General features: G+C 47.3%; 1 protein-coding gene across 1 annotated transcript; it reads left to right on the top strand.

Moving 5' to 3' along the window:
- The first annotated feature begins 3,757 nt into the window (after positions 1 to 3,757).
- On the top strand, positions 3,758 to 17,526 carry TCAF2 (TRPM8 channel associated factor 2). The gene is made up of 8 exons (XM_019715364.2): positions 3,758 to 3,839; positions 5,419 to 6,054; positions 8,558 to 9,534; positions 9,778 to 9,875; positions 10,853 to 11,066; positions 11,405 to 11,644; positions 12,561 to 12,898; positions 14,797 to 17,526. The coding sequence occupies exons 2-8, from the start codon at positions 5,432 to 5,434 to the stop codon at positions 15,046 to 15,048; spliced, it is 2,742 nt and encodes a 913-aa protein (XP_019570923.2). The 5' UTR covers positions 3,758 to 3,839; positions 5,419 to 5,431; the 3' UTR covers positions 15,049 to 17,526.
- Positions 17,527 to 21,589: the final 4,063 nt, after the last annotated feature.

Consider the following 21,589-nt stretch of genomic DNA (forward strand, 5'->3'; position numbering starts at 1 on the left):
TCTGTCTCCCGCTTCGCTTCCTGAATGTCAACTTTCCTGGTATGAGACCTAAGAACTCAGCTGACCTCACCTCCCATTGGGCTGCCATCCTGACTATTTGAAATCCTCATACGTCGTATCCAAATTGTCTCCCTTGGTAGGTTTCTCCTTGCTCTTTCTTTCTGAAATCTGATTCCATTTGGTCCTTTGCCAAACAGGTTCCCACCAGTGTTCCAAAGACTAAGTTATTTACTCACAAATTCAACACACATTTCTGGAACATTCACTATACACTTACTCATTTTATTCAATCTGCATTTATATATTTATTAAGAAACTAAAGCCTATGACATGCCAGAAGGAAACCAGGCAGTGAGGACCCAATGGGGGGCAAAAATGGAGAGACTCTATAGTCACGGCATGAGAGCCTGTGAGAGAGACCAACATTAGCCAAATGATCATACGAATAAATATAAAATTATAACCTGGATAAGAACAAAGAAGCAGAGGCATTTGGTGTAGTCAGGAAGAGGCTTTGGTAGAGTCTGGAGATTAGGAAAGTCTTTTCTAGGGAAGAGGTGACTGAGCTAAGATTAAAAAAAACAAAGAGTTTTTATCTCCGAGAAGGAAATTTCACTTTAGGAGTGAGTGTTGCACATTGAGGAAACTTAAAGGAAAACCATGGCGATAGAGTACTGGGAGAAAAGAAGACCCACAACGTTCAATGAGGCTGGGGAACTAAGCAGGGGTCAGACCATGGCAGGGGCTGTCTATCTAGGTCAATAGTCTAAGGCAGGTAGGAAGCCATGACGTGCTTTTATGCAGGAAGCTGTCATGACCCAACTTGAACTTTAGAATGAACACTAACTGCCGTGTTAAGAGTAGACTAGAAATGGTATGGGAGGAGGGGAAGGGCATTCAGTTAGGGGCCATGGCAATAGGAGAGATACCTGTGGTTTGACATAGGTCAGGGTGTGGAGACGGAGAGAGGGGACACGAGGTTTTCAAGAGGTACATAGTAGGGATTAGTGATATTTCAGTGGTAAGGACTGATTGAGGCATGGATAGCACAGGTCTTGGAGGTCTGGACACAGGACTTCCCGTCGATGGACTTTATGCTAGAGCTTTGAATGTGCTGCCTCTTAGTATTGTGGCAGCTTGGTCCAAATTTGGGTCATTTTAACTAGCAATACTATCAACTTCTCCCCAGTGTCACAAACAGGTAACCATGACAAATTCTCTAAGGTCTTCTAACTCTCCAGTAGCTCAAAGTGTATGTGACTTTCTTCCCATAAGCGTTTATAGTTTTCTTTGTTCTTAATAGTACAAATAATACATGTTAAGAACACAAGATGCAAAGGAAAAATGCTGCTCTCCATTCCCCCAAAAATCTGTGATCACTTATCAGAGGTAACCATGGTTATCAAGTTCTAAAATCCTTCTCAAGACATTGTCTATGCATTTACACACACACACACACACACACACACACACACACACACACAGGCTGTGTATCTGTATAAAACCTTTTTCTATATTAACAAAATATTACGCACACTAACCAATACATTTTAAACATCCAACTTTCAAGCATTTCCAGATTAGTACTTGCAAATCTACTTCATTTCTGTTAATGGTTGAAAAGTTACACTGTATAATGCATCTTAAATTCAAACTATCAATAAGTGAGCAGTTAAATATTGATTAGGTAATTTTGATTTGTCTTTGTCTTCAGTAATAGAAATTTACTTTCTCACAGTCTGGAGCCTAGAAGTTCAAGGTCAAGGTGCCAGTAGGATTTAGTTTCCCTGAGGCCTCTCTCCTTAGCTGGCTGACAGTCACCTTCTTGCTCTGTCCTCACATGCTTTTCGATCTGTGTGCGGAGCTCCCTGGTGTCTCTTCTTATAGGGGCCCCAGTCATATCGGATTTAGGACCTACCTCAGGAGCCTCACTTATTTAATCACCTCTTTAAATACCTTCTCTCCAAGTAAAATTACATTCTGAGGTACTGAGGAGTGGGACGTCAACAGATGAATTTGAGGGAGACGGCGACACAATTCAGCCCATAACAAGAAACATTTCACCATGCATTAAGAATCTGCATTTCATTCCTGGTTGCCCCCACTCTCAGTAAATACATAAATAACACTGCTTTAAAAGACTGAAAGTATATTTTGGTAATGTTACAAAGATAGAGTAATAATATATAGCATTATGTTAGTTTAAGAGACAGAGTGAAAAGGATGAATCCGCCCGCACTGCCAAGCGTGCGTGGGAGTCAAGGAGGTAAGGACATAATCTGGACTTGGGAGGGAGTCCACTGGTGACCTTGGAAGGAGACGAAGTGGTCCAAGCAGAAGCTGCATGCTGAGATTTGAACCTCATTCCTGGCAAAGAAGAGGGTGAACCAGGGGAAGAAATGACATGTTCTATATAGAGAAGCAACGAAGGGAGTTTACCCAACGTAAGTCCAGGAAAGATATCAGGAGAGGATAAAAAATGGAAACATAAAAAGGAGAGGGAACTGGACAGCAAGACCCTGGAGGAGATGCTACCTGTTTTACAAAGAGAATGGGCTCAAGTTCTGGTGAGGAGACTAGGTCTTGACAAGCCCCCAGACAGAAGAGAGAATATGAGTGAAGAGTCAGCTACATTTTATTAGGTTGGTGCAAAAGTAATTGCAGTTTTTGCAATTATTAGCCTTTTAAACTGAAATTACTTTTGCACCAACCTAACAGAACTCAAGGAGGCTGTTGATGAGAGTAACTGCTGCTTTTAAATAATGCTTATGAAGAGACAGTCACGAACCTTATTTTTTTTAAAATAGGCACATCCGATAACTTCATAAACAGTGAGATGATTTACATGTATAATCAGTGGTAGCCCCAAAGGGGGGTGCTTAGAAAAAAAGAGATCTAAAGCCCCAGTCTCCATAATCACCCTCGTCATAACACTCACCTGCCTACCCTGACTTGTATCCTCTCTCTCCCCTAAAAACAAAACAAGACTCCATCAAAGTGAAAACAGCATAACTGCTGTGCAAAATCAGATTCGCGGCACACCTAGTACTCTTCCACCTTGATTTTCACCTTCCCACCTTTCTTAGGTAGAACTTCCAGCAGCAGACACTCTATAGCTTTAGCTGTAGTTTCGGAAGCCATGCATGGATGTGTCCGTAACAGGTACGTTTCCTTCCCAGCAGGAATATCACTGGGCATGATTTCTATCACCCAGACCCAGTTCTCTCGGGTGAGTACCCTGGATTGGAACAAATGTCCCCCGGCACGGGATGCACTGTGGGTGCTGACCACCAGAGGGCAGGCCCTCAACGTAGGGTCTCTGGGAGGCGGTGACACCGCACCCCAGGCCTGGAGGGGTGGGAGCCCAATTCCAGTCGGGACCCAAGCAGACCCTCGGCTGTGGGTTACGTTGTTGCTGGGAGACTGTTTGTCCCGAATCTGGTTTGCTAGAGACTTGGTGTCTGCTTTCCGTACCCAGTGTGACAGCAACTTTGCAGGGCTCCCTCTCGAACCCCAGGACCCCTAGGAGGGTCTGGGAGAGCCGGTTTCGGTCCGGATCCCTGCAGGTCGAGGGACCACGCGGTGGGGCGGGGGTGGGGGGGGAGGGGGACGGGGAGGATGGAGCCGGACACGCATCCCGCAGGCGCCCTGAGAGTCTGGGGTGCCGCCCAAGGTGCGGCCTGCCTGGGCGGGACGGTAGGTAGGTGGCTCCGGGACACAAGGCCCTCCCCTCCCCTCCCCTCCCCTCGTCCCGCCCCTCAGGCCCGCCCGGCCCCCGCCACGCCCTTGCCTAAGCTCCCAGCTCCGGAGCCAGCGCTGCCGTCCCGGACCACCTGAGCGTGAGTTTTCTATCCCAGCGCGTAGTGGGTGGGCCAAGCACCCGGCAAATTGTGTGCCCGGAGGTGCCAGACGGGTGCCCGAGAACGTCCACTCAATCGGGGTGTCTCTTTTCGTAGGCCGGGTTTTTGTTTCATTTTGTTTCGCTATTTACTATTTGTCTCAAAACGCTTTCCTCTTGCCTTTTTGAATGTGTGAGTCAAGAATTTGACGAAGATGCGGGTGTGCGCACATGCGCACTGAGATATAGGGAGATGGGGTCGGCGTCCCGAGGACATTGCTCATCTCCTGGGTTTTGTGTTTGTTTTTCCTGTAAAACCAGGGAGGTCCAAATTAGTGAAAGACTTCCCTTGTCCTCTCAGAGATGTTAGCAGGAACGTGACCTTCAGCTGCCTGACCTCTCTCCTGTCTTTCTCACTCCGGACCCCAAAGCGGAGATCACACACCCACACACTCCAGGCTCCAGCTGGGGATGGGCTGTCGTTTGTGAATTCACTGACCTGAGAGCAATACTGAGAAAGAGGTGGGAGCTGGGAGGGGAATTTGAAAAAAAAAAAAAAAAAAAGAGCTGGACTCTAGAATTCTACAGGAAATACAGGTCATGCTTGGGGATGCCACTCCAACTAGAGATTTCGTGGAAAAAGTCTAGAAAACAATGGAAAGCCCAGATCCTGGAGGCTTTAAAATCCAGAGTGAGTCACTCAGCTTTTGCCTGATGGGCAGTGGATGAAATTGGAGGGCTGTCAGTAGAGAGAACTGTGAATAGGACAGATTGGAAAACACCGTAGATGAGACCACTCCCTGGGAAGTAAAACCAGAATGGACACGAAAGGGACTGACGTTTGGAGATGCGGTGAAGGAAGAGGAAGAAATGAAGTGGCCGACTGCATATGGAAACAGAGAGGGCGGAAGGCCTCAAAGGCAGCCTTGGGCTCTGGTATCCTAGTTTAGATTCTTCTTCCCCAAAGCAAACCTGGTAGAAGGACTTGAGTGCAGGTAGTTCACTTAGGAAGAAAGTGCAGAACGCCAGAGTGCGGAAGCGAGGAGGAGACAAGGAAGGAAGGAAAGGCAGTGAAGGGAGACCACGTGGCTGAGGTTTGCCCACTGTGGGCAGCTGGAGCTCCGTCCCTCCTGGACCTTCTGGAGATTCCAGAAAGCCCTTCAGGTAGCCACCAAAGTCAGAGGTGGGCCGAGGGGCAGTGGCACTGATACCTGGCATCTACTCCACAGACCTTGTCACTTGAGGAAGGTGGAAAGGGCAGCAAAGGGACAAACGCTCCAGTGTTCTCAGTGCTTTCTGTGTACCTGGCCCGGAACAAGGTGTCACTGTGTTTTATTTTCATCGTAACAGTTACTCACTGCTGCATTTTATCCGTTTGTCTACCTGTTAATTTATTGTCCTTCCCCTTCTAAAACACTAGATTCATAAAGGCAGGGACTGTGTCTGCCATGTTCCTTTCTGTGCTTGGCACATAGTGGGGACCCATCAAATTGTTTTCATCTGAATGCGGTTAGTTGTTTGTGTGTTCACGCATCCCTTCATCTGTTCTGACCACGCTGAGTCTTTGCTTTTCTCTGCAGCAGCCAACTGACCATGGCAACAACTCCCGCTGCTGCTTTCGAGGCCCTTATGAACGGAGTGACAAGCTGGCATGTCCCCAAAGACCCCATCCCCTGTGAACTCCTTCTTATTGGAGAGGCCTCCTTTCCAGTGATGGTGAATGACATGGGCCAGGTCCTCATTGCTGCGTCCTCCTATGGCCGAGGCCGCCTGGTGGTGCTGTCCCATGAGGGCTATCTGCTGGATACCAGCTTCGCTCCATTTCTTCGCAATGCGGTGGCCTGGCTCTGTCCTTCACGTGAGGCTCCCGTTGGCGTGCACCCCTCCCTGGCGCCACTAGTATGCATCCTGCAGGGCTTCGGGGTTGAGGCACATATTCAGCCAGAACCAGGAGACCGCGTGGGGGTTTACTGCATCAATGCCTACACAGACACCCTGACTGCGGAGCTGATCCAGTTTGTGAAATGTGGAGGGGGCTTGCTCATTGGAGGCCAGGCCTGGTATTGGGCCAGTCAGCACGGTCATGACAAGGTGCTGTCCAGGTTCCCTGGGAACCAGGTGACCAGTGTGGCCGGAGTGTACTTCACCGACACCTATGGGGACAAAGGCCGGTTCAAGGTGTCAAAGAAGGTCCCTAAGATCCCACTCCAGGTCAGGTGAGTAATGTGTCCTTCTGGGGAATCCTACCCAATGACCCTACCGAAACTAGGACTAACCTTCCAGTTTCTCCATTTATTCCCTAAACATCAGTGATCACAGCTGTAAATATCCCCCTGTGCACTTGTGAGTGCCTGTCTTGCCAAGCAGAAGGTAAAACTCCATGAATGCAGAGATCTTGGCCTGTCATGTATGCTGCTTTCTTCTCAGTGCCTGGCGTGTGCAAGAGAGCAACAGATATTTGTAGATTATAGAAATCAATGAATAAATAGATGAATGACTACTCATCCGAAACCATAACAAGAGAAAGGGTGGCCTAGTGTACTAGTGCTGACACTACAGACAGCTTCAGTTTATGGAATATACTGCTGGGGTTGCTGAGTCTCAGGGGCTTCTAGTCTCACTGACCCAATCAACTCTCAAGTCTAAGAAGGCCCTTATGTGGAGCCCAGGCCCTCCGCCCAGATTCCTGCCTCCTTCACTGGAAAGTCCCCTCGGAGGTTTTCAGTGAACTTTCCTGCCAACAAGTCTTTGTCAAGACCTTCTGGACTGACCTAGCAGGTTTGCTAACTTCAGATTTCTGCTGAAGACTCTGGACTTCATTCAGGGAGTTGCTTGGTTTGCTCAGGGGAGGGGCCGGCTCTAAAAACCCCAACTCCTCTGGCTCAAGCTATCCCCAAGGGCAAGAGCTGATTGCACACCTGGTTTACAATCAGTTACTTTTATATGCAAAATCAGATCCCAAGTCACCGGCAGCTTTAAAACCATACAGTGTTTCCCCGAAAATAAGAGCTAGCCGGACAATCAGCTCTAATGTGTCTTTTGGAGCAAAAATTAATATAAGAACCAGTCTTATTTTACTATAATATAAGACTGGGTCTTATATAATAATAATATAGTGTAATGTAATGTTATATAATACTAGGTCTTAATTTTTCCTCCAAAAGATTCATTAGAGCTGATTGTCCAGCTAGGTCTTATTTAGGGGGAAACAGGGTAGAAGAGTCTGGGGAAACGGTTAATCTGAGATCAATAGCTCAACATCCTTACACCTACAAAGCCTAGAACCTATTAAAAGCTGCTCATGTAAAAGTAAGTACGTCTTAGTTGCTTATGTTTATGCATCTCATGAAGATGACGTTATCTCATTCGCTCCTCACCACAACCCCAGAGTGCAAGGTCTTTATCTGAGGACTCCCAGCTGGTAAGCAGCACCATTCCGTTTTCATATCCAACGGATTCCAGTTTCCAGTTAAAGATTGTGTGAAATGAGGCTAGATCCTGGAATCACCCTCTCCACCAAATCTGACCCCATGAATGAAACATAATAAGCAAGCAGCTGAACTGGCAGGTTTTGATGCTGATGCTGAAATTGCCAGCACTGACCAGAGGGCGAGACAGGTGACTGGTGTGTGCTGCAGCATCTGCTGACGCCACCCCCATCCCAGACGCACACTGAAAGAAAAAAACCTGAAACCACACATCCAAGAATGATCATTGATGCCTTCTCATGTTGTAGAAGAATGAGCAAATTGGGTGAGTGGACATTTAAGCAAAAAACAACCCTCAAGTGTTACAGCAGCAGAGCTACTTCAGGATTTGGTGAAGGCAGAAAGGGGTGCTGCGTGTACCCTCTTCCAAGCATAGTGGTGGGTTGAACCCCTTAAGTGCATTCTATCTCTGGTTGAGTAGAATAGGCTTAGTTTTAGGTCCCCAAAGAGTGGAGGGACCAGCCCCCACCAAGGACAGTAGGCCCCAGCCAGTCTTTGCCCTTTACTTAGTGCAACGAATCTCAGGTGATAAGAAAGGGGAAAGAAACAATATACAGACCTCAGTATAATTTGAGAAGATGGATATGGTGTGTGTGTGTAGAAACAAACTGGTCCTGGGTGGCTTAGAAAAAACACTACAGAGAATTCACCCACCCTATATCAGAACATGCAAAAGATATGCCCATGCCAATTGTGAAAAAAATCCACATAATAACTATTAATAAATACAAACACTATAATAAGTTTAAAAGGGCAATATGAGACAGGCATTTAGTATGAAAAGACAACAGAATCAGTCACGTCTGGAAGAAAAAGGTGACCCAATGAACAGAAGCAGATTTTCTGAGACTGCTTCAAGCTACAAAAGAACTTTCTAAAAATACGTGTTAAATAAAACGAGAGACAGAATGAGATGAAAAAGGGGATTTCAGAGTGAAGAAAACAAATTAAGCACCAAACGCCTCATGTAAAAGAAGTCAATTAGCCTCTACAAGGACGACAAAGCACAAACAATGATATGCCATCAATGGTGAAAAGGTGAGAAATTATGTCTTAGACGCAATAAAATAAATGGTATTATGCACTAAACTCTTAAATGTTACTAGTAAAAATGAGATTGGCATGAACTGTATAATCTTTGTACCCACGCACAGATTTCTCTACTCAATAAGCTCATTCCAGTGGTTCATTAACCGACTGTCACCCCTTTATTCCCCATGTCACTTCCCAGGTGTGGGGAGGACCTCAGGCAGGACCAGCATCAACTCCTGGAAGGGATCTCAGAGCTGGACATCAAGACCGGAGGAATCCCCTCACAGCTGCTGGTTCACGGGGCGCTGGCCTTCCCTCTGGGGTTAGATGCCTCCCTCGGCTGCTTTCTGGCCGCCGCCCGCTATGGCCGGGGCCGCGTGGTCCTGGCTGCCCACGAGGGCATGCTCTGTGCTCCCAAGATGGGGCCCTTTTTGCTCAATGCTGTGCGCTGGCTGGCCAGAGGCCAGATGGACAAAATTGGGGTGAACCCAAGTCTAAAAAACCTGCGTGCCCTACTGTCAGAGCATGGCCTAGCGTGCAGTCTGGTACCCCAACTGACGGATGGCCTGGGTGTCTACTGCTGTGTGGCTTACAGTGACAAGGAAGCTAAGCACCTGCAGGAGTTTGTGGCCGAGGGAGGGGGCTTGCTGATCGGGGGCCAGGCCTGGTGGTGGGCCTCCCAGAACCCAGGCCGCTCCGCGTTGGCTGGTTTCCCTGGTAACATCATCCTCAACTGCTTTGGCCTCAGCATCCTCCCTAGGACTCTTGAGCCAGGCTGTTTCCCGGTCCCCACTCCCCAGATGCGGAGCTACCACTTCCGCAAGGCACTGTCTGAATTCCAAGGTGTCCTGACTCGGAGGGACAGGAACTTGGAAAAGGGCTGGCTAGCAAAACTGGGAGTGGACAGTGCCGCTTTCCTGCAGATTCCTGCAGAGGGAGTCCCCGCTTACATATCCTTGCACCGGCTCCTGAGGAAGATGCTGCGCTTGTCAAGCCTCCCAGCCGTGAGCCGGGAAAACCCGTTGGCCAGTGACTCCTGTGAGGCCGCAATGCTCTGCTTGGCCACGGAGCTGGCACACTCTGGGACCGACTGCTCTCAGCTGGCACAGGGGCCGGGAACCGGGACCTGCCACTCAGAATTCACTGTCACTGTGGAGGTGGATGGAAGCAACCCAGGTATGGAGTGAGGGGAAGTGTCTGGAGCACTGCGGGAGCTGGGGAAGGTGGAGTGAGTGGGCTTCCGGGCCAACGCAGGTGCTGAAGCTCAGGCAGGCCAGCTCCATTCTCTAGCAGGTACTTCCTGGAAGATGGGTTGGGGTTCTGCTCAGGATTTAGGAGGGGCTGCATCTCTGGGGGCGGGGGGGGGCTGTGAGGCTCCAGGTGCGGGGAGAACTCAGACTCTCCGATGGCTTTTGTCAGGCCACGGCGAGTCCTGGGTGAGCACCGGACTCTACCTCCTGAACGGACAAAATGCAGAAGTCTCGCTGTCTGAACCTGCAGCCTGTGCTGGCCTGAAGGTAAGGCCAGAAGACCCACTGCCCATATCCCAAAGCCTTGGGTGGCTTCACTCATCCCGCCCACAGCACTGTTACCAGGGGCACAGGAAGAGAGTACTGGCCCATTTTACAGATTTCACAGATGAAGCCACTAAACTTCAGGGGGTGCCTGAGGGAGTGATGATGATGATGCCACAGCTCTGTGAGCAGCTCCAGCACTGAGCCCTAGGCCTGCAGATTTCCACGCATGGGGATTTTTGCCTCCTGCCAGGGATGTAGAGAGAGGCCAGGTGTGAGGAAAGGGACTGCCCCCTGCATATTCCCAACCTCACCAGTTTTCCCCGTCGCACCCCACCTTTCTGGTTACCTCTTTACCCTCCCATGTGAAGGGTATACTTAACCCGATCACTCCCAAAAATAGGCCCTACGTGCGGAATTCAAATTCCTCCTGCCTCAATTCTGAGGGTCGCTTCCTTCCACACTTAGAGTCTCTTGTGTCAGCCTCCTCTCAGGAGCTCGCTTGCATTAAGCCTAAGAAAATCAAATCCAGGACACCAGAGAACACAGCATTCAGACCATGTGACCAAGAGGGGAGCCCTGGGCAAAGGGGGCAGAGAGACTGAGTCCTCCCCTCGGGCCAGATCCTACTGCCTTCGGATGGGCCCCCTGTCTGTGCAGGAAGGGCACACAGTATCCCCCCCAGGCCAAACCCAGCATGGGACTCACCCAACTGCTTAGGGTCTGCCAGGAGAAGCCAGGGGACCCCCATCAGTATCAGCCTCAGGTGCTGTTCTAGTCCCTGGGAAAATGATTCTATGTGCCTTTCAGTCCATGTGACCTTTGCAGTGCTACAGGTTCATAGATGTCCATGTAGAGCTCACAGAAAGAGGAAGCTGGAGTTTTTGTAATACGCGCCAGCTACACAGCACCGCACTCAACCTCACACACACCCCACAGGGACCTAGTTCCTCCAACACATGGTGGAATCACCCCTCCAGGTCCAGGTTGGCTGTCACACCGATGACTTGAGCAAGGCCAGCAAGCTGTGTCGAGCCCCTGTGGTGACTCACCAGTGCTGTATGGACAGGACCAAACGGTCGGTCTCCTGTCTCTGGGGTGGCCTTCTCTACGTCATCGTGCCCAAGGGCAGCAAACTGGGCCCCATGCCCATCACCATCCAGAGGGCTGTGCCTGCCCCGTACTACAAGCTGGGTAAGTGGACTGAATGTTGGGGAAGAGGAAACACTGAGGACGCCATGGTAGTTAGGGGTTGGTTGCTAAGGTGGAGAGAGAGAAGGATGGGTGGACAGGAGGGGGAAGTGCTCGAGGTGAGAGTGGAGGCAGGAGACATGGAACATGCTGTGTCCCCAGAGACTTCAGGGAAGAACCAGAGGAAGGGTCTGGAAGCCTGTCCTTCGCTTCCTAGCCTGGAGACCCACATGATAACAGTTCATTATTTCAGGGTCCTCCTCCTGGAGTTCAAGTTGCATGTTTCAGCTCAAGAGAAAGTTGGGGAAGTGGGTGACAGCGTCTGTGCTATTCATTCCCAGGGAAGACATCCCTGGAGGAGTGGAAGAGACGTATCCAGGAGAGCCCAGCTCCCTGGGGAGAGCTGGCCACAGACAACATCATCCTGACGGTGCCAACCACGAACCTGCGGGCCCTGGGGGACCCCGAGCCCGTGCTCCGGCTCTGGGACGAGATGATGCAGGCGATAGCACGGCTGGCGGCCCAGCCTTTCCCATTCCTCCGTCCCGAGAGGATCGTTGCTGATGTGCAGATTTCAGCTGGTGGGTGCTGTAGGGAAGGGCCCCTTAGTCAGTGAACACCATTGATTTATTATTTTGCCTTTTGTTAATGTCCAATATGTGTAAGGCGTCATTTTACCAGTAAAGGTAAAAAGCCATAAGAACCTTGGACCTTGATGGGGATGCAAAGATGTTTATATGTGAAGAGGCAAATCATTTCCTTCTACAAGGTGAGCTTTCACCGAGTTGGTAGAACAATCTCAGGGAAAATGGTACTAGGAGTTCACAGATGACCATAAGGGTTGTTTCAAGAGAGGCTAACATAGAAATACTTCCTTCGAACATAAGTCAGAGTAGTTGGCAATTAAAAGAGGGAGTAAAGAGGTTTATGATAAGTCTTGAATGGTCTAGAGGAAAGAGAACACCCAAAGAAAAATAAGGAAACCTGATTGCGACATGGAGAAAATTCCTCTGGACCTCAGTTTTCTTATTTTTTAAAAAAAGGACAAGATTCTCTCTGTTAAAAGAGTATGAATCTGGACAACAGCAATTGACATTGGAGAAGAAGGGGTCCTACTGTTCTAGCCTCGAGGATCTCCGATTCGGACACAGGATGTAATGTCACAGAATAACATGCATAGGAAACACACACACACACACACACACACAGCACTGAATTACAACGAGAATGGCTGTGTAAAGTGTATTCTTATTCTCCAGGGCCAGAGTGATGAGGAGGGCATAACCAGTGCGAGGCTGGGAAGGGATGTAAGGACTCTTCAGTTTCTGACCAAGTCAGAAAAGCCATTGACTTTCCAGTCAGCACAGAGATTCTGGAATTACTGGGGGCAGCCGGGATGGTGAGGAAAAGCTACACCGTGGAGAGGAACGAAGGGAGATGGGTTTGGGCCTCCCCCCTCCCCCCGCCATGCCTCATCTCTTCCTTTTGGCTTCCCAGGCTGGATGCACTCAGGGTACCCCATCATGTGCCATCTGGAGTCGGTGCAGGAGCTCATCAATGAGAGCAGCATGAGAAGCAGTGGTCTGTGGGGACCCATCCACGAGCTGGGCCACAACCAGCAGAGGCATGGCTGGGAGTTCCCCCCACACACCACTGAAGCCACTTGCAACCTCTGGTCAGTCTACGTGCATGAGACAGTCCTTGGCATTCCCAGGGCCAAGGCCCACCCTGCTCTGAGCCCACCAAAACGAGAGAAGAGGATCAAGAAGCACCTAGGGAAGGGAGCCCCCCTGTGTAACTGGACCGTGTGGACAGCTCTGGAAACATATCTACAGGTATGGAGCTGAAACTCATGGAGGTGGGGTCCACGAGACCCGTCCATCATGTAGCATCCTGGATCCCAGGGGTTCTCCAACTCCTGCACCACCCCCACCAGTCTGGGCCCACTACCTCCCCTGGATACGAGAGACTAGGCTTCCCGGTGGTGCTTCTCAGGTTATACATCTCTAAGATGGAGAGAAGGATGCCTGTTCCACTTGCCTCCTGTGATTTTATGATGATAAGTAAGAGGAAATGAAAAGCGTTATGAAAAAAAGAGAAGGAAATACAGCATATCAGTATATCGGTCAAGAGCAGAAGTTATGAGTTAGATGTTCCCATGGTGATGTTCCCATGGTCTATGGAACAACTGCATGACAAGAAGGTAGGAGATCAACCTGTCAGTCAGATTCTCAGATGCCTATCACCCCACTTGAACCCAAAATGTTTTCAGAACAAATAAACAACCAACCAATCCAGTGGGAGAAAGCCCTGAGCCAGGTCGACTGCCTGTGAAATAAACCCAAGTCCCCGTCTCCTCCCCCAATCCTGCTTTGAAGTTTCACGTTTTGGAGTAGTGAACGCCGTTCTCCGTATCAGACCTCCTAAGCTGTGCATCTAGCACTACAGATAGCAGTTGGGTGGCCTGCTTTTCCCAGGGGACACATACTAAGTTAAGGAGTTGAAGCAGCCTGTCCAAAATTACATGTAAAGGATGGACCCGGAACCTAAAATGAAGAGCAAATGAGGAGCCCCAGCCTTTTGTATTGTCTTCCCCTTTCTTGTTCTAAAGAGTGAATGTCAATGACATAACTTTGCATTGCATCAACTCTGTATTCTTACAAAGCCAGTTCGAAGGTCTACAAGGAAACACACCTTAGATGGTAGGTTGCCACTACAGTGGAAGTTACAGCCCTAATTCTGCCCTTCCCCACCTACCCACTCACCGGGGAGCCATGAATATCATTTTGCAAAAGCTATGGAGACACCTATCAACCTCGGAGACTGAGCCTCAGCCGCAGGACAGGCAGACACCTGCTTCCTCTACCTGCGAGAGGTCTGCTCCCCATCACATCGTCTGCTGTTATTCCCACCTCACAGCTCAGGTCCTCATTGCTCTTCCTTGTCAATTCCAGAAGACTCCTCAATTGTTCCAGCATCTTGTCTCGACCCCTACAACCCATTTTCCATTCCACTTCCAAAACAACCTTCATATTCCGCATTTAACACCTTCAAAGTGCTCTCCTTTCCATGCAGAATAAAGCCAAGGCTGCTTAGCAGGGTGTGGAAGGCCCTTTGTCATCAGACTTCCACCAGCACACCCAGCTCCAGCTCCCAGTTTCCACAGCTCCATAATTACCCTCCTGGATACCAAACTGCTTCCCGCTATGAGCACATCTTGCTGTTCCAGGCCTCTTTGCCTCCCTGTGTTTCCTCCTGTGGCTGAAATGTGCTTGAATATCTTGTCTGTTAAGTCACCTGTCAAAATTCAGATCTATTGCCCTCTTCTGATGTCATCCCAAATTGTACAAAGTGAGGGGTTCTCAAGTCACTCAGGCTCAAACCTGTCTGATGCATAGGAAAACACTTAGGACCTAGGGATATAATTTTTTAAATTAAAGATAATATCAATAAGTGTCATTTATGGAGTGTTTACCTCTCTTCAGACATTAGGTTCCCAGGAAGTCCCCTACAAGAGTCAGGGGGTATAAGTTTTGTGGCCAAGAAGTGGAATGAGCCAATACAATTATATTGATGTACAGGGGTCAGGTAGGCGACAGGGGCAAATAATAAGAGTGAAGCTAATGAATGATCAAGGGGCAGAAATCACCGTAAATGAAATATTTGTAACGTGCATGTTGCAGTTGCTTTCACAATCCCGACACTTCATTTTGCCCCTTCCTTCTCTTCCCAGCTCCAGGAGGCCTTTGGGTGGGAGCCATTCACCCAGCTCTTTGCTGAGTATCAGACGCTCCGTGACACCCCCAAAGACAACGCTGGCAAGATGAATCTGTGGGTGAAGAAGTTTTCCGAAAAAGTGCAGAAGAATCTAGTTCCTTTCTTTGAGGCCTGGGGCTGGCCTGTCCAGAAGGAAGTGGCTGATAGCCTGGCCTGTCTGCCTCAGTGGCGGGAAAACCCCATGCTGGCTCATGTCCACACTGTGTAAAGCTGTGCAGAGTTGGTGGGAGGAGAGCAGGCCCCTCGCTCGCTCTACCACCCGTGAGCCTGGCCTCGTGTACCTTGACCCTGAATCCTACTTCCTACTCTGTCTTCAGAGCAGCTATTAAGGTCTTAAGACAAAATGAAACCAACTTTCTCCGGAAAATGCCCTGGTGTTTCTTTGTATTGTCACTCTGCTTATCCATCCTCCTCAGCTAGTGGAAGATTTTTGCTCTTGGCATCTTGAGGTCCTGCGGGCTCTTGGCTTCTCTTTTTGGCCAACAGTTCTAAAGACCATGGATTATGGATCACCGTAATAATCTGGTATCACTCCCTCGGCCCTGCCAGCCCTGAACAAGGCTGTTCATTTCTTATGCTCTGAGAGGTTTTCTAACAGCAAGAACGACAGGCTGATGTAGTGGAGAGAACCCTGGACCAGCTTTGGTTCTGTGGAAAGCCACTAACGCCTCTGTGCTTCTGCATCCTTGTCCATGACGTGGGCATAAAAATCTGTGGCTCCGTGATGGGGAAGGTGTTGGTGAGAGGGTCCTCTTAAGCCTTCACCAGGTCCTACCGTGGCCCGTCTGTCCAGTTTCGTGCGTATAACCTACAAACTGAATCTCACTTCTGGGTTGGCCACCTTGAGGTCAGCATTCAGTCCTCATGGGAGAGTAATGACTATCAGTGTCATTCCCAGACATGGTATCAGCGATAGTTGTCAGGATCCTAGCCCATCTATATCCTTTCTCCTGCCTCTGGAATTATTCTTGGGTATAACCTATGGAACGGTGTAAACTCAAGAGAATGGTGTGAACTCAACTGGATGTTACAAAGCTATTGGGGTTTGGTCTTGGTTAGTTCCATCTTCCAGTATTTTTGTTTCAGCCAAAGGTAAAAGTCTCTTTAGCAACCCTACCAAGTCCATAGTCTGTTTGTTCTTAGAACAAAAACCGGCTACGACTCCTCTGGTCGCCATGGAATAAGGACGCTGTCCGTGGACAGCAGGTGTGCTGAGAGGTCCATGGATGTGGCAGGCTTCACTCTGGGACAGGATTGCTGGGTACAGCAGACCTAATGAACCCACAGTCACTTAATTAACCCACAACCCAGCATCCCCGGCACTTTCTCATAATCTCATTCCAGCCCATCCCTGCTCTTTGGTGAGGTGGAGTTCTAATTAGACTTGTCTCCAGGGTTAATGGGATGTACACCTAGCCATTTTGCTCTGGCTCACTTTTAAGGCATACTTTTGTTATACTGAACATCAATCCATGCGCTTTGTTGAGAGTAGAGTGGCTCCTCTGAAAGAGAACTGACCCAGGGAATGTCTTTTTCTGAGTCCCATCAGCACATCTCTCAATTCTAGGGTCATTTCAGGAAATTAGAACATTCTTTTTTTTTTCCTGCTAAGCATTCAATGACCTTCAACCAGACCTTACACTTGAATGGTCTGAAATCTTTTTGAAATGTGAATAATTTTAACATATTTTATCTATCAGCTAAGTACCAGTAAGATAATCAGTGCGGTTTAGTGTTGTATTTAATAACATAAAATCCTGTCCTGTGGAGGAGGACCGCTGTGTCGTGTACCATTTGGGCCCCACACAGACACCACATCAAAGGGCCAGCAGGGGGCGCTGTACAGCCCTTGGTCCTCTCCCCAAGACCCAGCGGCAAGGCCTTTTCTACTTCACACAAAGGCACGCGGTGAGCTAGTGGTGGCCTTGGGGAAGAGATGGCACCTCTCTAGGCAAATGTGAATTTGTGTATCAGTCTTTCTAAGGTTTTCTTCTCATTTCTCAGGTTTTAACCTAAAGGTCATTTCTTTGGGCCTTGCTCCCATGCTTCATGCTCCGAGGAAGCCCTGTAATTTCCCTTAGATACCTGTCATCACATTTGTAATTATTTGTCTAGCATCTGTCTCTCTTTCCCACTACATATAGGCTTCATAAAGGCAGGGCCCATGTTTGTCTGATTGACAGCTGGTGACATAGCTCCAAGCCCAGGGCCTGGCACAGGTCAGCTTTGCTACGGGTCTTTATGGAATCGGTCCATTCCTGATGAGACTGTATAATATGGGGAAAGACAGGAACGGATTACCAACTGTTGTACCTGTTTGCTGTCTTTAAAAGGCCTCTTATTTATTCTTATTCAGGAAAATACTTTCATTATTCCAGAGAGAAACTTCAGGGTGATTATAACCATTCTTTTATTTCTATCAACTGAATACAGGCTACCTGAGTGAGCGTAAATTTTCCATTAATACCCTTTTCCTCCTTTTCCAAGAATTAAGGCCAGAGGAAACTACAAGCTATTTTCAGGAGTTTTTTCTGTACTGTTGGTGGGGGGAAAAAAATTACTTAACCAAATTTTCAGTTCCTGAAATTTCTTGGGCCCTATTTCTACTGTATCTCTATGTCGATTCCTTTCCTCTATTAATTACCATTTCCAACCAAAGTTAACTCTATTAAAGATACTTTTACTTGGAATTAACATTCTCAGATTCTGTCATGTTTCTGTCCCTTTTACTTTGAATTAACATTCTCAGAGTCTGTCATGTTTTTAGGCTCTGGAACAAAGGTTCATCCCACAGCAAGAATCATGCCAAATTAAGACCAAAACATAAACATAATAATTCAAATCCTCTCACATGGCTTTCCAATTCCAGAACAAGACAGCCAAGGTACCTATAGATAGCAACTTCACATAAGTACTTCTGATCGGGTAGTCTCTGTTTCTGTAGAAAAACAGCTTACTGTTAGCCTACTTCAAATTTTTGTCCCACTCATTGAAACTTGCTCATAGTTTCCTATGACAAGAAGTTATTTCTTCAGCCTCTAGGCTATCTCAACCAGAAACTTTGAAACAGAAACCTGAGCTTTCTGAGTCCTGCTAAGATATATCTCTGATGTGCTTACTGGCCTGAAATCAAAGTCCTCTCCAACCATGTTTTGAGCTGTCTGTATCTAGTGTGCCAACAAGTGGTCAGCCAAGGTGTTTAGATGTGGGCAAGTTTTCGAAGGAAGGGCAGCTACTTTTCAGCTGATGCTATTTCCTGGCAGGTGTGTCATGACTTCCAGTCTTCTGAGAACACTCTTCTCCATGCCCTTGTCCTGTCACCAGGTTTTTGGTACCATGCTGACAAAGCTTCCATTTTTCTTCTTTTACAAGCTTGGTGTGCTTTGCCATTGTGACAGGAAGGTAGTCTGCTGCTCATGCTCAACTTACAGGAGACCCTACATTTTATACACCTAACTCCGTACTAACTCACCTTTTGTTCAGGAAAGTCATAACATAACCTATTTTTCATAAATAATATCAATGTCACCTCTATAAATCCCCAAAGACGATGAAAGGAGAGAGCACTGTTTTAAAATGTTAAGCATGGATTGGGAAATAATGGGGTTGAGGGAAAAAATCAGAATTGAAATTGCAAACTACCTGTCAAGCCAGAGAACCAGAGAACAAAAGTTCAGTGGGCGGCACCACAGACAAATGGAGAGAAAGAAGTTCTCACCTTCGAGAGCAACCAGGAGCCTAACCTGAGGGTACAGTATCCGAGGTCCCACTTCAGATGTCATACAACCTCACCTCAAGGGGCTAGCACTCAAAGCCAGCCTGAGATAGGGATAGTTTAATGAGCTATTTCCATCTTAGAATTCAATAAGAAGGACCCTACTTTAAAAAAAAAAAAAATTTTTGCTAGTCTTCTAACAAATTTATGAAAGCTACTTGGATTTGTTATCATTTCATGAAGAATAACCTGAAGAAAGCCAGTCCTTCTTACTAAAGATTACAGGTAGAAGGGATACTTAAACCAAAAAAGCCCCTCTACCTCTGCTGCTTTCTTGCTTCTAGTCCTTACATTTAGAAATTCAGATCCAGCACAATTGGCCTAAGAAAAATCAAGCCATGCAAGGATACTCACAAGAATGAGAAACAAACGTCGGCACTTAAGTGTAGTGCTCAGTGCTTTCCCGAGTCTGCAGAGACTGGAACCCAAGCTGCAGTGTCATTCGATGAGATAAATACCATGTGACCCCACGATACTGGGACGCCCTCACAAATGACACCGTCTTTAATATAACCATGCAGGCTGCTTTCAGTCACGTTGTTTTTATTTATCATGAATAAGCCGTAGTTTGAACAGGTAGTTGAATTATATGGCCATTGGGAACCACTGAGGATTGAATTAGGAAGTTATATATGGGAAAAGTCAGTGGACTATTACAACAAACGGAACCAAGTAGGTACTTGTAGTTATAACAAATACTGTGCATTTGTATAATCCCATTCAAAGCAAAGGACCTAAAAATCTATATTGCAGAGTGCATTTGTTCCCAAGATGTCAGCGTGGGCCTGGGGAATCATAAATAAACTGTTGTGTGCCAGGAACTGTTATAAGTGCTTTTTATTTATCTGTGTTCACAACAGTCCCACAGAGTACAATTACTGTCCCCATTTTGCAGAGAAGGAAGCAGAGATACAGAGCTAGCAAGGGGTGGAGCCACATTTTGAGCCCTGCACATTGGACTCCGGAGCCCACACTTTTAACCAACATACTCTACCACACAATTATTGGGCCTGAACTTTACATGCATGAAACTATGTGCACGGCTGCTGAATCACAAAAGGACCAGATCCAAACTGCTAAAAACTGAACCAACCAGTGGCTTCTAGTTAGTAAAAAAGCAAGTACTTAATGAGAAGGGTCATGCGTCTAAGACATACATCCCTCAATACCAAGACCTTGTCCTGCCCTCGTCTGGAGGATATTAAAGCTCCCCTGCTTCAAATAACAACTTGGCGGAGTCCTAAGTCATCTTAAGCACAGGACCTGTCTCCAAGGGTGCTTTGCTCATTCTTCCAATTCCAGCCTCATGTCTGAGAGCATTGGACAAGGGACCACATACATTCTTATAGATTATTAGATCCGATATCTGAGATACCCAAATTCCTAGCAAATCGGGTAAGTTTCAAAATAAATAACCCTAGGGAAGTAGGAATGGCTACTTTTAAGTTTCAAAGAAGATAAAAAGGACCCTACTTGTATCGTTTCCCCTGAGCACAATACAGCCACTGGCTTGTTAGAAGACTGGGCAGTTAATTTCAAAACAATTAAAGCATTTGTGGTTGGTCACACTAAAGGGAACCACCAAACCTCCTACTTCTGACACATATTATAAAAATGAAATAAGAAGCGCTACTCAAGGGAATGAAAGTATAGTCAGTCATGTACCTCATGACATTGCAGTCAACGACACATCACGTATGTGACAGGGGTCCCATAAGATTATAACCTCATTAAAATCTTTTATACCGTATTTCACTGTACCTCTTCTGTATTTAGATATGTCTAGATAGGCCAATACTCACCATTGTGTTCTAATTGCCTACAGTATTCAGTACAGTCACATACCATACAGGTTTGTAGCCCAGGAGCACTAGGCCAGGCCATGCAGCCTAGGTGGGCAGTAGGCGAGACAACCTAGGTTTGTATACGTGCACCTATGATAGTCACACGATGACAAAATCCCCTAACGACACATTTCTCAGACCGCATCCCCTTCGTTAAGCAGCACATGGCTGTAATTTCTATCTTGAAGGAACTTTAGACTTTGCAGATTCTGTGGTCAACCGCCATTGCTGTTTGTTTCCCCCTTGCAGCCACTTAGAAACCTTACAGCTTATGACTATCAACTAACCATTTTCGAAGTAGTGGAGGAAGCATGATTTCTGTTTGTGTGTGTGTGTGGTTTTCTGAGATCATGGTTTCTATGAGCCGTTTAAGGCCAGAGCTGCCTTGTAATAGCATTATCTCACACAAAAAGAGTCTGGTGGACAATGAAACCCACACAAAGGAAAACGATGACAAGTCAAAGGTCTGGATCTCTAAGAATATTGCTCAAGAATCTGGGTCTAGTAATCCTTCAAGCTGCAGGTCAAGTCCCAGACTTTTTTGTTTCTTGAACCAGTAAATTGCTTCCTTTTGCTTCTACCAGTCTGAGTTTCTTTCACCTCATCAGAAATTCCAGCTGAAAGAGTTCCCCCTTCCTCAAGTCCTCTCCAGTCTGCTGATGGAGCAATATGAACCCCTATCTTTTCTCAAAGAGGATTTGCCCAGGAACAGACCCTCCTCTTTCACCCCTACTCATAGTGGGTGGGCCCCAGAGAAGCACAGATCGCGACAGTGATAACACAAGTGAGTTTTCCACTGAGAGTAAAGATAGCCAATGGTCACCAAGGCCCCACCTTCTAGAATTCCATGATTCCAAAACCATACTCTTGTTTTTAAAGGCACTTTTGGATAAAGAGGATAAACAAATAATTTGTTTTTTTTCCAGCTTTGGGAAGACAGGAGCCTGGTGGGAAAGGCTGACCAAAGGTTGTGTGTCTCATCTTTTAAGTCTATTTAAAAATCTGCACATACTGTCTACCTGCAGTCATACCAGCCATGCATCATTTAATACATCTTGTCACACTTGCAGTAAATGCTTGTTTCATGTTCTCTTTCCTCACTAGGCTGTACACCTCATGAAGGCAGGGGT

Source organism: Rhinolophus sinicus, linkage group LG11 (genome assembly GCF_036562045.2).
Source record: "Rhinolophus sinicus isolate RSC01 linkage group LG11, ASM3656204v1, whole genome shotgun sequence".
NCBI classification, from domain to species: domain Eukaryota; kingdom Metazoa; phylum Chordata; class Mammalia; order Chiroptera; family Rhinolophidae; genus Rhinolophus; species Rhinolophus sinicus.

Coding starts and splice junctions, on each gene's coding strand:
- TCAF2 (XM_019715364.2), top strand. CDS start 5,432: ATGGCAACAACTCCCGCTGCTGCTTTCGAGGCCCTTATGAACGGAGTG. Junction 6,055..8,557: donor AAGATCCCACTCCAGGTCAG/GTGAGTAATGTG, acceptor GTCACTTCCCAG/GTGTGGGGAGGACCTCAGGC. Junction 11,067..11,404: donor TGCCCCGTACTACAAGCTGG/GTAAGTGGACTG, acceptor ATTCATTCCCAG/GGAAGACATCCCTGGAGGAG.